Genomic DNA, 17779 nt, shown 5'->3' with positions numbered 1-17779 from the left:
AAAATCTGCCTACCTTTGCCTCTCAGATGCTGGGATTAAAGGTGTGTGCCACCACTGCCCAGCCTAAACATGGAGTTGCATGCCTTTAATCTCAGCATTTAGGAAGCAGAGTCAGGCAGATCTCTGAGAATTCAAGGCCAACCTATTCTATACAGCCAGTTCCAAGATAGACAGAGCTACATAGAGAAGCCCTGGCGCAAACCAAGCCCCACTGCCACTACCATCAAAACACACACAAACACACATACTGAACAACGTGAAACTGGGGCTGGAGAGATGGCTTGGCAGTTAAAAGCACTGGCTGCTCTTCCCAAGGACACACACATGGGTGGCTCATAGCCACTCGTAACCCCAGGTCCAGAGGACTCAACCCCACCTTCTGACTTCATGGGCTACTGCACACAAATGGCAAACTTATACATACTCAGCCATACGCACATACACGTATTTTAATTAAATGTAAAAATTTTTAAGTAATGAATTACATAATACTGAACTTTAGTTACTATTATATACTTGGTATTTACAGGTTACTTAGATCATAGGCTATAAAAATACGAATAGGGGGCTGGAGAGGTGGCTCAGAGGTTAAGAGCACTGCCTGCTCTTCCAAAGGTTCTAAGTTCAATCCCCAGCAACCACATGGTTGCTCACAACCATCTATAATGAGATCTAGTGCCCTCTTCTGGTGGACATGCAGGCAAAACACTGTGTATCTATGATAAATAAATTAAAAATCTTTAAAAAAAAAATACGAATAGGTTTATGGAAAACTTTAACATATGCTCTGTGTGATGATACATATGTGGAGGATATCATCCACCAGGAAGGACCTCTGAAAGCAAGTGAGCATATTGCACATAGGGGCACTTTTACTACAACCACTTTGTGTCTTAGTCTTTGTCCTTGCTAAAACAAGTGATTAGATAAATTTGGGCTGTAACATTAAAAACACGGTTTAAGGATGATGTTACACTTTGTTCTAAAATGTCACTAATCTTAACTCTTCCCTTATTTGATTTTTTTTTTTTTTTTTTTTTTTTTTTGGTTTTTTTTGTTTTTTCAAGACAGGGTTTCTCTGTGTAGCCTTGGCTGTCCTGGACTCACTTTGTAGACCAGGCTGGCCTCGAACTCACAGTGATCCCCCTGCCTCTGCCTCCCAAGTGCTGGGATTAAAGCCGTGTGCCACAACGCCCGGCTTTCCCTTATTTGAAGACCAGTGTCCTGTTCTTACCTTTGATACTTGAGTTCTGGAGCCTAAATAGTACAATCTGGCACATTCCCGAATATAAGCAGGAGCCTGGGCAGACATAAAAGAAAACCAGGACTCATTGGTTAATAGGACCTAAAATTCTTTCAGGCCACAGAAAGAGAATCATGATAGTGTCTAATGGTAGATGACTCTGAAAAGCCAAACAATTTCCAAAATACCGTATTGGACCAAATAGACACCCCCACAGATGTGATGGGAAGCCTAGGAAGGCCCCACGGTGGCTGCTATTTCCACAGATGTGATGGGAGGCCCCACTGTGGCTGCTGTTCTAAAAGCAACACAGCATCTGGCACTCCCTCCCTGTCTCTGCCTCCTGAGCTCCCAGCTATCCCTGCTGCCTTGCCTTTGCTCTAGAATCATGGCCTCCAACTTCCTTACACTATACGTCTTTAAGTTATAGAGACTTTGGGTTAATTTTAACAGGTGACATTTTTATTCACCAATAAGGTCTTATTTTTAGTTTTGGTTTTTATTTTTGATAATAAAGTTTATTTTTTAAAAAGAAAAGGAAGAACCAGGCAGTGGCTGACGCATGCCTTTAATTCTAGCACTCAGGAGGCAGAGGCAGGCAGATCTTTAAACTTGGGGTCAGCCTGGTCTACAGAGCAAGTTCCAGAGCAGCAAGTGCTACACAGAGAAACCCCGTGTAAAAAAAGGAAAGAAAAAGAAAAGGAAAGGAAGAAGGAAGGAATGAAGGGAAAGAGGGAGAGACCCAGAAGTGGTGGTGCTCTCAGATGACAGAAGAGCCCTATGGAAGAGGTGCATTCTGATGGCCAAGATGTGGCTGCAGGAGTCATTCGTAAACATCGAGAAGCCGCAGGACAACAGCGTGCAGTCTAAAAAGCTTCCTTTCAAGAGGCCACTTTGCATCTGGGATTCTCAATTGAAGCCAAAAGCCTTTAGGAAACTTAGACATGGCACCCAGCTGCTCAGCAGGAGACCGAGGTAGGGGATTTCACTTTCAGAGATTAGTATATGTGTCTTCTGTTTAATGGACTGAAATCTATAGAAGACCTACAAACTTCTTAAGAAATGTATCCCCCAGAAACACTGCCTGCTTAGGCTGAAAAGACCAATAGAAATGAAAGAGGGCTGCCAAACCCGCAAAACTTGGGCAGGTACGCAAAATAAAACTAGGCAGCCACCAGCTCCGGCTTCCTTCCATGAGAAAAGCAGATGGCTGAGGGTGGGTCCAGTCAGCCAGATGACAGAGACAGCCCTGGCCCCTAGTCCTAGCCCTCCCTAGGCTGCTTCACAACCCCAACAGCAGCTCTCCTCTAGGATCCTACTCTGCCCATCTTCCCCGTCCTATCACCAACCAAATGCCACCCTTACCTACCTTAAAAAGTTTCTGGGAGTGTTTGATCATAAAAGCCATGCCAGTGTTTAACTTTGTGATATTTTCCTGAAGGTCATTTGCAGTGACCTAGCCAGTGGAAAGAGACAAAGGAAAGGACATTAAGAACTGGGAAGTGCTCGCCACCAGAACAATCTATTTCTGTTGTTTTTCCAGCAACACATGAGGTCACTGGTCACAGCGACTCCATGCGCACGCTACAGAAAGTATGAGGAATCAGGTATCAGATCTGGACTGCAGTTCCCAACCCAGAGAAGCTGCTCACAGTCTCATCTCATATCAAAGCCTGTGCTGTGAATGGGCAGGAAGCTAAGCTTTGTGTGTCCAGTCAAACACTTGTCTAACAGGCTCTTTTTAAATGTGAGCCACTAATGAGGCCATGGCCCCAGTAAGAAGCACGTTTAGTTTTATGAAAAAGAACTAAGTATATGTGAGTAAAATGGTTAGGACATGTTGGATTGCTCTGTTGGCTTGAAATATTATCCTACACAACCACACTGCTCTATTCTAAACCTTTAGAAATTAATTTATATTATTCCTTCATTTATTAGAAATCAATTTGATTTGCCAAAAAACATTCCTATTAAGATGGGATTCACACTATCTAGCCAAAACAAATACTCTAGTTTTTTTTTCCCAAGACAGGGCCTCTCTGTGGAGTTTTGGCTGTCCTGGAGAAGCTTTGTAGAGCAGGCTGGCCTGAAACTTGCATCGACCTGCCTGCCTCTGCCTCCCAAGTGCTATCGTAGCTTCGTTAGCAGCTCCAGTGACGGCGTTCAGGAGGCGTCCATGCAGGAGCACTGGAGACTGGCTTATCAGTGAGTTACAGGAACCAGGCCCCTCAGCTTTGATGACCCTGACCTCATCAACATGAAGGCTGGACCTTGGACCCTTGATAACCTCACCAATGTACCCACAGGAGGAGCCCAGCCTGAGAAAGGCTAAACACCTTCCCGTCAATACTAACATTTTTGGGCCACAGGACATGAGGTGCAAACATAAGGGCAAGGTTGTGGGCAGACATCTTATTCTTGTCTTGCTTCTTCGCTGTTTGATACAAGAGGTCAAGCAGTAACTTCAGCAAGTTACGGTTGGCAGGAGGGAGGATGAGGAAGAGCAGCTGCAGGGCCTCAATCTGCCGCTCCTTGTCTGGTACGTTGGTCTTATTTCCTTTATCATCAAACTGCATCAAATCTTGAAAACAAAACAAAACAAAAGTATTGAAAAAGACGGAATAAAGCAGCAAAAAAGAAGTTAATGTTATTTCCTCCCTCATCCTATCAAAGAAAGAAAAGGAATAAGAGAATCAGGCCAGTGGAGGTGGCGCAGGCCTGTGATCTCAGCACTCGGGAAGCAGAGGCAGGCGGATCACTATGAGTTCAAGGCCAGCCAAGTCTACAAAAGCACATCCAGGACAGCCAAGGCTACACAGAGAAACCCTGTTTCAAAAAACCAAAACCAAACCAAAACAAAACTATTTCTCTGAAATGTAACTGTAAAATTCCATGCATACGGGGCTGGAGAGGTGGCTCAATGGTTAAAAGCATTGTCTGCTCTTCCCAAGGACCTGGGTTCAATTCCCAGCACCCACATGGCAGCTCACAACTGTCTGTAACTCCAGTTCCAATGGATCTGATACCCTCACACCAACGCACACAAAAATAAAGTTAAATAAGTTATTTTTAAATTCCATACATATTAGTAATGAGTCCTCATTTGTACCATCAAAATCGCCAGTGAATGTGACTTTAAAAATCTCAGCTGGACTCTGGGCAGAGCACTGAGAATGGTATGGAAGAACAGGGGGATGGAAGGACCCAGAGGTTCAGGAACCCAACAAGGAGACTATCAAGAATTGGTGGATCCAGCTGGACGTGGTGGCGCACGCCTTTAATCCCAGCACTCGGGAGGCAGAGGCAGGCAGATCGCTGTGAGTTCTAGGCCAGCCTGGTCTACAAAGTGAGTCCAGGACAGCCAAGGCTACACAGAGAAACCCTGTCTTAGAAAACCAAAAAAAAAAAAAAGAATTGGTGGATCTGTACCCAGGGAGGCCTGCACAAACTGTTACACCAACCAAGGACAATGGATGCAGAGAACCTAGACCCCCTGTTCAGATCTAGCCAAGGAACAGCTCACTCCCCACAGTTGGGGGGCGGGGCACGGGGACGGAGACTGCCTCTGACATGAACTCTGGTGCTCCCAATTTGATCATCTCCCCTTGGCAGGGAGACTATGCAGGCACACAGAGGAAGGGGATGGAGGCTATCCGGATGAGATCTGATAGGCTGTGGTCAGATGGTTGCCAAGGAGGTCTAGGGGAGGGGAATAGGGCGGAAGAGGGAGGGAGGGTACAAATGGATGGGAATGGGAAGATACAAGCAAGGGAATAACAATCAGGATGTACTATGAATAAATTATAATAAAAGAAAAATATCTCGGCTGAAGGGCTGGAGAGATGGCTCAGAGGTTAAGAGCATTTGTCTCAGAGGGGGTGGAGAGGGAGGGAGGCAGAGAAGGTGAAGGGCAGAGGGAAAGTGAGGGAGAAAGAAGAAATGCCGTGGGTGGAAAACTAAGCATGGATTTTGACACTATGTGCACTAAGAGCCTACTGTGCAATTTAAGAATAAATTCCCTACCACATAGAAACAAAGAATGAGGAAACTATGAGCTAAGAATAGAACATTCTCCAAGATACAATAAGCAAAAAAGCAAACCTAGAACAATATGTATAATATTCTGCCTTTACATAAACAGAGGGATCACTCTCAAAGACTACATGAGACATCACAGCACTGGTTGCCTCTGGGAAGAAGTGATGCCAGGGAATGGGGTGTGAGAGAAGCTTTTCCATCTTGACCATGTGGACAGACTGCCTACTCAATAAGCAAGTAATTATGCTTTTAAAAGAAGCGACTTGCAAAGGCAGAAATGACCTCAACTTAGGCATGGAAATACCTAGCAAAAACTCCAAACCAAGGCAAAAGCACAGAAGCAGCAACCATCTGAGAGGTATAGACCCAGTGACGCTATCCAACCCCAAGGGAAGGCACATCTTTATCCAGTGACTGAAGTGTCCCAGCATTACGCTGAGCTACACTTAAGGAGACAGAAAGACGACTCAGAGGTTAAGAGCACTTGCTGTTCTTGCAGACCACCTGCACTCAGTTCCCAGCACTCAGGCTAACAAGCAGCTCCAAGGGCTCCGACCCCGTTTCCTGGCCTCCAAGGACACTGTATCCAAGGACACAAACATACATGCAGGCCAAATACCCATACATGTAAAATAAAAATAAATAGATCGTTTTAGAAAATATTTATTTTTAAAAGCAAAACATTTAAAGTCAGTAGGATGGCTCAGAAGGTAAAGGTGCCTGCTGCTAAGCTTGATGACCTGAGAGCAGTCATCAGGACCACACAGTAGAAGGAGACAGCTGACTCCCACAAATTATCCTCTGATATGCATGCTATGCCATGTGCAGTGTTGAGGCCTGCTCCTTTTGGGTAGCATGACTATAGCCATTTTTACCTCATGCCTACCTGTCACATCATCTCAGCTTCTTGCTGATATTAGGCAAAGCTCTCTGTGCAAGGTCTGGTTGACCAAAAACTATGTTTATGTTTCACATACTCTGTGGCCTTGCTACTCCTAGGAATTCCACAACCTTAAATGCAGCTGGCCCTAACCGTAAACTCCATTTGGGACCAATCAAATTCAAGGTCAGCTAGAGCTGCTTTGTCTGGTTAGCAAAACTAACTTGAGTCATTCAGAGTTGACTACCCTGCTCCACTGTCCACCAGGCCCTGTATAAGCTAATTGTGGGTTTGCCTTCATAAGCTGTCTCTAGAGAATGTTGGTTGTCATAGTTTGGCTCCCAAGTCTACTCTGTGTCCTTGATCATCATCAGTCTTGGTGTATGTTCAATAAACCATCCATATCTAACTGAGAGTGGTGTCTGAGTGGTTTGTGCAGCTTCCTCTGGACCCAAACACCCATAAACATACAAAATAAATGTAATTTTTAAAAATGTTTAAAAGGGCTGAGCATGGTGGCACATGCCTTTAATCCCAGCACTCGGGAGGCAGAGGCAGGTGGGTCTCTTAAAGTTCAAGGCCAGCCTGGTCTACAAAGTGAGTCCAGGACAGTCAGGGCTACACAGAAACCCTGTCTTGGGAGGGGAAAAAAAAAAAGTTTAAAAAGGAGAAGGATAAAGAGGAAAAAAAATAACAATTGATCAAATCAAACTTAACTAGCCAAGATTTGTAAGTACCCAGAGGAGGCCAGCAGGATCATGAAGCCTGAGCCAACATCAGAGCACTGCAGAGTAACAAGCAGCAGGAAATAACAAAGGACTTTACTAAATTGACAAAAATACTTTGATCTCCTTCTCCTCATACTCACCAGCAATTTTGAGGTGTACATGGAAATGTTTATGGGTCAGCAGGGGCTCTGGTAACTCTCCTAGAAACATCTTCAGCAGGGTGGCAACATCATTTGAGTGAAACTCTCCCGAATCCAAGTCAATATCAGTTCCATTATTGAGAGCATCTCTCAAAAGCTGCTGCCGGACGCTGTTGCCGGGTACCCTGAACAAACCCTCTACTCGCAAGTCTGCTCAGCATGGACAGGCCAAAAGAAACAAGAGAGAGCCATGATTAATGTGTACAGTATAAACACAGTTTTGCCTTTAAAGACCTTTTACAGTGGGCCGGGCATGGTAGCACATGCTTTTAATCCCAGTACGTGGGAAGCAGAGGCAGGTGGATTTCTGTGAGTTGAAGGCCAGCCTGGTCTACAAAGTGAGTCCTGGATAGCCAGAGCTGCAAAGAAACTCTGTCTTGAAAAAACAAAAAACAACCTAAAAACCTTGCATAGCACCCTTTCCAAAGGAGGTTTTACCAATATTTCTAGGAAAGTTTGAGACCTTTTTGGGCCCTTAAGACTCAGACTGAAAGGTGTTCCTGAAAGGGTCATTCATCCTTTTGAGGTACTACTGGATACTGAATTTGAGAAAAAAAAAATAAAAAAAAATAAGCTTGAAAATTAAGGTGATGTAACAAGAATAAATTAATAAAGAAAAAAAAAAGAAAATTAAGGTGAAAGAAAACCCTTTATTTGTGTTGGTCACAGACTCTCAAGGAGCTGAGTTCACCTATGAAAGTCTATGGCTTCTGCAAACTGTTTTCTTCAACCAAGAATAAATTCAGAGAATTCTAATATTATCGCCCTGCAGTTAAGAGACTCCCAAAAGCTTAGGGTCAAACCCACACAGCCCTCTGCTCCAGCAGACCATACCCACACAGTCCCGTGCTCCAGCAGACCACACCCACACAGCCCCGTGTTCCAGCAGACCACACCCACACAGCCCCGTGTTCCAGCAGACCACACCCACACAGCTCCATGCTCCAGCAGGCCACACCCACACAGCCCGGTGCTCCAGCAGACCACACCCACACAGCCCTGTGCTCCAGCAGACCACACCCACACAGCAGCTGGGCTGAAAACCTGCAGCCTCCCTATCTTAAAACCATGATGGCTGGTGATGGTTTTAATCTTTTTGCAACAACAAAAATCCCCACAAATCAGATGCCTCAACCTCCCCCCCTTTAAACTATTTATTTATTTTTATTTTATGTACATTGGTATTTTACCTACATATATGTCTACGTGAGGATGCCAGGTCCCCCAGAAACCTGAGGTACAAACATTTTTGAACCGCTATGTGAATGCTGGGATTTGAACCTGGTTCCTCTAGAAGAGCAGCCAGTGCTCTTAACTGCTGAGCCATCTCTCTCCCACCCTTGCCTCAAACCATCTTAAGATGTGAGTCTGCACCCTCTGTTGCAGCTCCTCCTACAGTGCCTCACATCCAGTAAGTCATAAACATGTGGGGTTCATATCTTAAATGTATCAGGTCAGACAGAAGGCTCCACACTTCTCATGTTCTCAGCTGTGCTGAGCTCTCACAACAACACAGCCCACAGCACTACTAAAACCTAAAGAATGTTTGTTAGTCACAGAATTCTGAAGGTGGAGTATGAGGCTTTCTTGAATAAATGTCAATTCTTTAGCAACAAGGAATTGTTCCAGAATTGTCTGAATTAAGAAGTAATTATGATTTCATAGACATTATCTAATTTATCTACATCTTTGAAAGCAAGACAAATCAATAATTGACATAAACTTCAAAAGGAAATATTTTTTAAACATCTACCACCTGAAGTCATCATTTGTTCACTTCCTTGTTAATGGGTAGCTGCCTCCTATCAATCCTCATTCTCTCCAAGGAAAACAAACAATTCTTCATTAAACACAGAACACTGAAGCTTTCTTACTTTTGTGCAGATATTCAATCAGCTGGTATATCTGGGCAATGCCTTCCTCCGTCAGTGGAGATCCAAATACCACTCCTTTTTCTGAAAAAGGCATAGCATAGGACAGGGCTATATCACATAAGGAGCACAAGGCCATCGTGTGATGATTATTTTTATGTGCATTTCTTTATGCAGGGGCAGGGGCATGATACACACACGGTGGTCAGAGGGCAACTTGTGGAAAGTGGTTCTTTCCTCCCTCCACCATGTGGGTCCTGGGCTCAGACTCAGCTCCTCAGGCTGCCACTGGATGCCTTTCCCTGCTGAGCCATCTCACCAGCCCAAACACCGTGATTCTAAAGTCATCTAAGCATCCTATTTTCATAAGATTGGTACACAAACTTTTTCTTAAAATTAAGACTAAAAACTAGAAAAAAATTTCAGTCAGAACAATTGTCTAGTCAATTCTCTCCAAATTCAAAATCAGATCATGAATTCCTGGAAGCAAAGACTTTTCCTTATCTAAGAAACAACACCCCGCACACTGTCATCCAACTTTAAACAAACAAAATAAGAACCTGAATATGATTGGTAAGTCCTGACAATTATTCACTAGAGTTGGTACAGGATGTAATTTTTTTTTAACTTTTTTACATTTGTTTATTTATTTGCATGTATATGTGTGTAGGTATGTGGGCACCTACATGTGGTGGGGTGTGTGTGTGAGAACATGATCTTTTTTAAAAATATTTATTTATTTATTTATCATGCATACAGTGCCCTGCCATATACACCTGCAGACCAGAAGAGAGGGTAACAGGTCACATTATAGATAGTTGTGAGCCACTATGTGGTTGCTGGGAATTGAACTCAGGACCTCTGGAAGAACAGCCAGTGCTCTTAACCTCTGAGCCATTTCTCCAGCCCAAGAACATGATCTTATAACGTTTAAATATTTCATCTTGCCTAATGATTTCCTTACACTGAATAAAATAAAGCAGGGTTATCTTATCAAAAGTAGTGCTGCACACTTCCTGACTAGCTCTAAAGCCTGCTCCTCGGGAGAGATTCACACAGATACTGTAAGCCTGGTCAGAAGCCCACCAGCCTTCAGGAGCACCTACTATTGCTTTGCTGAACTGTCAAGCTGTCAAACTGTCTTCTAAATATTTATGCTGTAGATGTGAGCCCCCGTCAACCTCAGCCAGAGAACTCTGTTCAAAATGGGCATCGCAGTGCTGAATAGCTGATTGTGAGTACTCAACCCTAATCAGTATCAACAGACACAGCAACATTCTGGCCAGAAGATTCAAGGAACATAGAATAAAGGGGGCAGAAAAAATGTAGGAGGCAGGGCATGGGGAGGAATGCTGTGGAGTGCTTTCTTCGGGGCTCCAGAGGCCCCACCCCTAGCTGAGGAGCTGTGGCTGCTGGGGGAGGAAAAACCACTTTTCTTTGGAGGTGTAGCCACTAGTAAATTCCTTATGCTCCCAAGCCCCACACCCCTGTGCATGCAGACAGACAGCACACATTAGACTCTGTGGGTTTGGGGTTTTTTATTGTGGTTTTGTTTTTCTGGGTTTTGGGTTTTTGTTTTTTGTGTTTGTTGTTTGTTTTGGTTTTTCGAGACAGGGTTTCTCTGTGTAGCCCTGGCTGTCCTGGAACTTGCTCTGTAAACCAGGATAGCCTCAGAGTCACAGAGATCTGCCTGAGTGCTTTTCCTCCTGAGTGCTGGGATTAAATGCGTGCACTGTAACTGTATTTACTCTACTGTCTATTTTAGCTAAACTGTCATCTTGGCATTTTAATGCTTTCCTGTAGTCCCAGCTATTCTAAAGGCTGAGGTAAGACAATCACTTGAGCTTAGGAGTTTGAGATAAGCCTAGACAACAGAGTAAGATACCAACTAAGGGGCTGAGGAGATGGCTCAGAGGTTAAGAGCACTGTCTGTTCTTCCGGAGGTCCTAAATTCAATCCCCAGCAACCATCTACAATGTGATCTGGTGCCCTCTTCTGGCCTGCAGATGTACATAGAGGCAGAGGACTGTATACATAACAAATAAATCTTAAAAAATAAAATAAAATAAAATAAAAAAAAGATACCAACTCAAAAAGAAAGGAAAGATGCCTTTAATCTCAGCACTCAGGAGGCAGAGGCAGGTGGATCTCAGTGAGTTCCAGCCCAGCCTGGTCTACAGAGGGAGCCCAGAGCAGACAAGGCTACACAGAGAAACTCTGTCTCGAAAAACCAAAAAAAGAAAAAAAGAAAGAAAGAAAGGGAGGGAGGGAGGGAAGGAGAAAGGGAAAGAACGATGCCTGATTATTTTAGTATGATACTCATAGGGCATGAAAACTAAGGTGCCCTTGATAACTGTCTAAACTAATCATATCATCTCTCAGGCACTGACTATATTTTCTATCTTCTCCCTTTTCTTTACTTCCCCCTCCTCTCTTTCTTCTCCCCCCACCTCTCTCTGACCAACCTGCCGTCAAACTCAGATGCTCTTGCTTCAGCTGCATAACCGCCGAGATTTGCATTACCACACCAGGCTTAAGTATTTCTTCATCTAGACAGTTTAATATTTTTATTACTACTGATTAAACTTCTAGTAATAAAAATGAGGGGGAAAGCCCAAAATACGCTTTAGCATAATTCCAAGTTCTCAGTGAGGGTGCAAACATTAAGAGGATAAAGGCTGGTGCTGGAAGGGTGCCTCAGCAGCAGGTAAGAGCACTTGCTCTTGCAGAGGACCTGGTGCGGCAGCTCACACTGCCTCTAACTGCAGTTCCATGGGGTCTGATGCCCCCTTCTGGCTTCCATGGGTACCTACATATACCTGCTGCACATACAAACAAGCAGGCACAAACATATAACATAAATTTAAAATACATAATTTTTTTTCAAAAGAGAATAAAGACCAACCAGTAGCTGAGACCCATTGCCCACCACAGACACAGGACCTACCCTTCCGCTTGAGAGTCATTAGAGACCTGAAGAATCCTGCCGCTGGGCCAGCCCCACCAGGCAACTTAAGGTCCACTTCCCCCATCAGCTGAGCCAGCTCTGTTCCAGGCAAATCAATAAGTCTTGTGATATTGCTGACCACCAACTCGGTGAACACCTCTGGTTTCTCATGTCGGAGTTTCTCCACAAAAAAGTCAGGATTGAAGATAACAGGCTGACCTCGTAGGGGAGAATCATTGCAAATGACAAAATTGCAGATGGCATCACTGGAAAAAAAAAATCCAACAGAAGACTCTTTGGAGAAATCGTTTTGTGTTTCTTATATCCTACCCCGAGAGTTCTGCAGTTCTGAGCCTACACACAGCAGAGGGCTCCTAAGAGGCAGCTTCCTCTATACAAGCAGCTGCCCTTGGATCTGCTCTTCACAGCCAAGAAGCAAGCACAGGACAGAAGAGGCTGACAGCTGCATAAAGATGCACGCTAGTCAGCTTTGCCTAGGCCCACTGACAGCTTTTACTTACTTATTCATCTAGTTAGTGGCTCTTTGTACGTGCTAGCCCAGAGCTCTCTGCCCTGTACTACTGCATCTCAGACCTACTTTCACTCTTACATCCTTCCTTCTCTATGCCTATGACTCACAAGTTACTGAAGTCTAAGTCTTGTTCCGAATGGTTTTCTCTACAAGGCCCTGGTCTTCACATTTAAGAACTCAATCATTGAGCCAATAAGACTGCCAAGCCTGAATTTGATACCTGACTCCCACATGATGAGAAGAGAGAACTGACTCCCACTAACTATCATCTGATCCCCACATACACGCTGTGGTGCACACACTCACAACACACAAAATAAATGAGTGTCAAAAATGCTTTTAAGGGATTGAGGATTTAGCTCAGTGGTAGAGCACTTGTCTAGCAGGCACAAGGCCCTGGGTTCGGTCCTCAGCTCTGAAAAATAAGAAAGTGTGCAAGGTGGGCATGGTGGTACACACCTTTGATCCCAGCACTTAGGAGGCAGAGGCAGGCAGGTCACTGTGAGTTCAAAGCCAGCCTGGTATACAAAGTGAGTCCTGGACAGCCACGGCTACACAGAGAAACCCTGTCTCAAAGAAACAACAACAACAAAAAAAAAGGTTTAAGCATAAAATGGGCATGGTGGCCCATGACTGTAATCTCAGCATTCTCCATGAGGCTGAGGCACAGAGACTAGGAGCTGAAGAGCCCTATACAATGAGACCCTGACTCAAGAAGCACTTAAGTTGTTAAAGAGATGGCTCAGCAGTTAAGACACTTGCTGCTCTTCCAAAGACCTGAGTCTAGTCACCAGCACCTACGTCAGGTACCTCACAACTGCTGGCAACTACAGCTCCAGGGGACCTGAATTTTTTTTTATAAAACCTCTAAAAAAATAATAATAATAGTTATTATTAAATTTAATTTAATAAAAATAAGAAGTGTATTACTCCACCTCCTATAGCACACATATCATTGTTTTTTCCTACCATCAATTATCCCTAACAGTTGATTCCAATCTTTAGCATACACATATAGTCATCAATTACATAGCAGATGAATAACTATAACTCATCACAAAGGACTACTTATCATATATCAGTAAATCAAAGTTAAATTCCCCTGACTCATACAAATACTTTCACAATGCAACATACACTGCACCCAGGCTATCAAGTACTATTCCAGGAAACGTAATGCCTCTAAATATTAAACAGCTCTAATCAACAGCACATCTTGCTAACATGACATGACCTTCCGTCCCAGGGCTGGGCTTTTTGCATGCTCGGCAAGTGCTCTTCCCAGCAACATCCCCAACCTCAGTTAGCTGGCTGGCTGGCTGGCTGGTTGGTTTGGTTTGGTTTTTGAGACAGGGTCTCACTCTTTGTAGCCCTAAAGCTGGGACTACAGGTGTAAACTACCACACCCAGTTAATATGTTTTGCTTGTGGTACTGAGGGTTAAACCCAGTGCACGCAGGACAACCGTTACCACTGAGCCACATCCACAGCTCAGCTGATAACTTTTAACAACACTATAATGAAAACAAGACACAGATAAGTAAACTTCAAAGTTCATCTGTACTTGAAAAAAGTGATTGCATAATTTTAACAGCCCCAATCTTCAGTCTGTGGCTACTACACGCCTTTTACTATAAGAAATCACAAAGAATTTAGGGCCAGCAATATGGCTCAGCCAGTAAAAGTGCTTGCCACCAAGCCCAACAGCCTGAGCTTAATCCCTAGGAGCACATGAAAGGCAAGACTCAATTCCTGCAAACTTTCCTCTGACCTACACACACACACACACACACACATGTATACACATGTACACACAAAAAAATTTTTTTAAATTTTTTTTTAAGACAGGGTTTCTCTGTGTAACCTTGGCTGGCCTGGACTCACTTTGTAGACCAGGCTGGCCGTGAACTCACAGTGATCTGCTTGCCTCTGCCTCCCAAGTGCTGAGATTAAAGCTGTGTGCCACCACGCCCAGCAAATTTATTTTTTAAAACAAAAATCACATCAGAATTTTTGGCTCTGGGTGTGTGCTCTTCAGCCAGACATCCCTGACTGGAGCACGTAGAAGCTTATCCCCTCAGCCTTCCACACGAGCTCACACTGTTTTCCTACATAAACTCAGGCGCATCAGTGATTATGCACCAGTTACCAACAGAAGCTTTACTCTTTGACGAGAGCCTCTTTTTTCAGTGTCAGTAATTACAGGAAAGAAATGAGAGTCACTATGGAACTATTTACTATAATCACTGCAAGTGAGGAGTGACTACAACAACAAAATTCAGGAAATGCACAGCACAATAATAATAATAATAATAATAATAATAATAATAACAACAACAACAACAACAACAACAGCCATGAGGTTGTCTGATCATTAATGTAATTCACATTGTTTTTAAATCTGAATAACTAGTTTCAGATCAAATTAATGTACATAAAGTGCATATATCCTATTCCTGAAGTAGAAACATGTACACATATAAAAGCCTACAGACTTTCATTATTTTAACATCCAGAAAAGGACTGGTTAAGACTGAGATCTTTGCCCTGGCTGACCCTTCCAGCCCTAACCTGGATCAAATGCGCATACTTGAAAAGGCACAAGAAACACAAAGCCCTCCCTCCTACCAGCCATCATCCTAAAAAATGCTTCCTCCTAAACAGCCTTGAGCAGGTTCAAGGCTACCCTAAGAAAAAAAAAATAGCCGGGCGTAGTGGTGCACGCCTTTAAGCCCAGCATTCGGGAGGCATAGGCAGGAGGATCACTGTGAGTTCGAGGCCAGCCTAGTCTACAAAAGCGAGTCTAGGATAGCCAAGACTACACAGAGAAACCCTGTCTCGGGGGGGAAAAAAAACCAGGGGAAGTCCTAATGTGTGCAGGTAAGACATAAACCATCTCATCGACTTTCCCCTCTGTGTCCCCACCCGACTCTGCCCATGTTCATTCACTTACTACTCACACTTTTTCTTTACATAAGTTATTTTTAACCTCTTCCTCACTTTTTCTGAGTGGAGTACCTGGTATGAGGACTTGGTAAGACAGAAATGATTTAAAGTGGAAGATAAGAGATGGAAGACAGTTATAAGAGGCTTTCTTTTAGAGCCCCCCCCCCCCCGTATTGCAAAGCCCACTAATCCCTTCCCAAAGAGCAGACACTTTCACAAGGCAAAGCTAGCATATCAACAACTGTGTCTAAGACAATTCAAGGACTAAGAGAAACAACATCCTATTCTACAAGAGTTTAAAACTAAGTCTGATCAAGTTCAAGAAAAATTAAAGTCCTTACATAAACGCCGAAAGCTTCTGATGAGGCATTGCTAAGTGCAAGAGACAGGACAAGGCTTCCTCCTGCTGTGACAAAGGATTCTCCTTTCTGGGCCCCTGTGCAGCCTACACACATTCCAGGCATGTAGGAGGCACAAGGACATATTATGGGGCCTGAAAGGCAGTACTTACTAAGCCTCTGAGTACTGTTCTGCAAGGAGGAACAAAACAGAAGTAAAAAAAACTAGCTATTTATATGTGCCAGGCTCTGAGTGAAAGTCACCGGCACACTCCCTTCACCACTTCCACACTGCAGGTTGTAGAAAATGAAATCTCATATAATATAAGCACACAGGACAGAGAGTTTTATAATACGGGGGAGGGATGATCTCTACTTTATATCATACATAAAAAATAAATTCCAGCTTCCAGAAGCCATTTTTTTCTTAGATTTTTTTAAATTTGTGTATATGCCTGTGTGAGATGTACTCCATGTGCACACAGGTGCACACAAGGGCCAGAGGTAATAGGACCCCATGAAACTGGAGTTACAGGCGGTTGAGTGCCACCTGACGTGGATACTGGGAACCAAACCTGGGTCCTCTGCAGAAGCAGTAGGGTAGGCATTCTTAACTGTTGCACCATCTTTCTAGCTCAGCACAGGTTATTAAATGAAAATCCCAGTGCCAGACGTGGGATAGTTCCTACTGGTCAGGGAGACCCCAGAGGCCCCAAGACACTATAAGCTATTGCTAACAGATCATATTGGTAGACACCACACAATTGGCTGAAGGACTTAGAAAAATCAGGCTGGAACTGACCTAGAACGTCCTCCCTGCAGTTAGATTTCATACTGCCTAGAAGGTGCTATGCAGGCTGATGGGAAAGAAAACCACCATCTTAACTGTGACCCCTGCATGCGACAATACTGACATGGCAAGAAAGACGTGCCACTGGGAAAATGGTAACATGACTTTACAGGAGTCGACAACTGCCTTCTGGCTGGATTTGAACCACAGTCCACATAGGGAGGTCACAGATCCTAGGAGGAACCGCTGCTGTTTTGTTAAATGAACATGTTGCTAAACTGCCTCCTAAATGCTTATGTTTATTCCCATAGATTGTGCTGCTCTCAAGTTTGGTCCTCAGTGGTGCAGCTGTAAGGTGCCCGTGCTCATGCTAACCACCCCGATGAAATTCAGTGAGTCACAGAGAGAAAGGTGAGGAGGAGGAAGAAAGTGAGGGGGCTTTGAGAGGAAAAGAAGAGGTTCAGGAGGAATAAGATAAAAGAGGGTAATGACGATAGAGGTGATCAAAATACACTATATAAATGCATAAAGTGGTCAAAGAAGGATTTTTTTTAATTCAAGACAATATAGACCTAAAAGTGAAACAACAAACTTTTTTTTTTTAATTATGTATATAATGCAGGCCAGAAGAGGGCACCAGATCACATTACAGATGGTTGTGAGCCACCATGTGGTTGCTGGGAATTGAACTCGGGACCTCTGGAAGAGCAGCCAGTGCTCTTAACCTCTGAGCCATCCCTCCAGCCCAACAAATATTTTTTAAAAAACAAAAACAAAAAAACTTTAGAAACCAAGTGTTTCATTTGGGGAGGAACTTTCTGTGGGGGAGATGCTTATTATTGTTCCTTTTGGTCTGTGTTTCATCATGCTAAGACTAGAACCCAGGGCTTCACGCACGCTAAGAGAGCACTCTGCCACTAAGCTATATCCCCAGTCCTGAAAACAGTACTTAAGAGGAAATCAGCCAAGGTAAAGAAACCGCCAAGGCCCAGCAGTGATTTAGGGGTGGGGGGGTGGGGGTGAGGGGGGCCAAGGAAGAAATCAAAAGTGGACACTGTCTAATACTCCATGCAGATGAGAGGTCGTTGGGTAAAGGCTCCTGCTGTCAAGCCAGACAACCTGAATTCGATCCTTGGAAATTATAGAAGCGACTACAATGAAATCACAACGCCTACACAAGACTGCAAAGACTTTTCCTTTGTCAGGTTCTATCAGATAGCTGCTTGTCGTTTTGAAATGCTGGTGCTACCTCAGTTCTTAGAATCAT

The 17779-nt window shown here is 43.9% G+C and overlaps 1 protein-coding gene across 5 annotated transcripts in view; it reads right to left on the bottom strand.

The window, feature by feature from the left end:
- ARHGAP19 (Rho GTPase activating protein 19) overlaps window positions 1-17779 on the bottom strand; it is a 46688-nt gene that overhangs the window by 14670 nt on the left and 14239 nt on the right. For 3 of the 5 annotated variants that reach the window (XM_084766425.1, XM_084766424.1, XM_084766426.1), the window contains exons 2-7: window positions 11908-12173; window positions 8964-9044; window positions 7030-7239; window positions 3598-3824; window positions 2613-2699; window positions 1235-1300 (exon numbers count right to left, since the gene is read on the bottom strand). In XM_084766425.1, the coding sequence (XP_084622551.1) occupies window positions 1235-1300; window positions 2613-2699; window positions 3598-3824; window positions 7030-7239; window positions 8964-9044; window positions 11908-12173 (937 nt within the window). Of the gene's footprint in view, window positions 1-1234; window positions 1301-2612; window positions 2700-3597; window positions 3825-7029; window positions 7240-8963; window positions 9045-11907; window positions 12174-15725; window positions 15792-17779 lie in introns of those variants that run through there. The other 2 variants (XM_084766428.1, XM_084766427.1) reach the window with 2 other exon arrangements.

The sequence above is a fragment of the Acomys minous genome, assembly GCF_964271855.1.
Source record: "Acomys minous genome assembly, chromosome: 2".
Classification (NCBI taxonomy): Eukaryota; Metazoa; Chordata; class Mammalia; order Rodentia; family Muridae; genus Acomys; species Acomys minous.
This window is presented reverse-complemented; position numbering and strand designations above follow the sequence as displayed.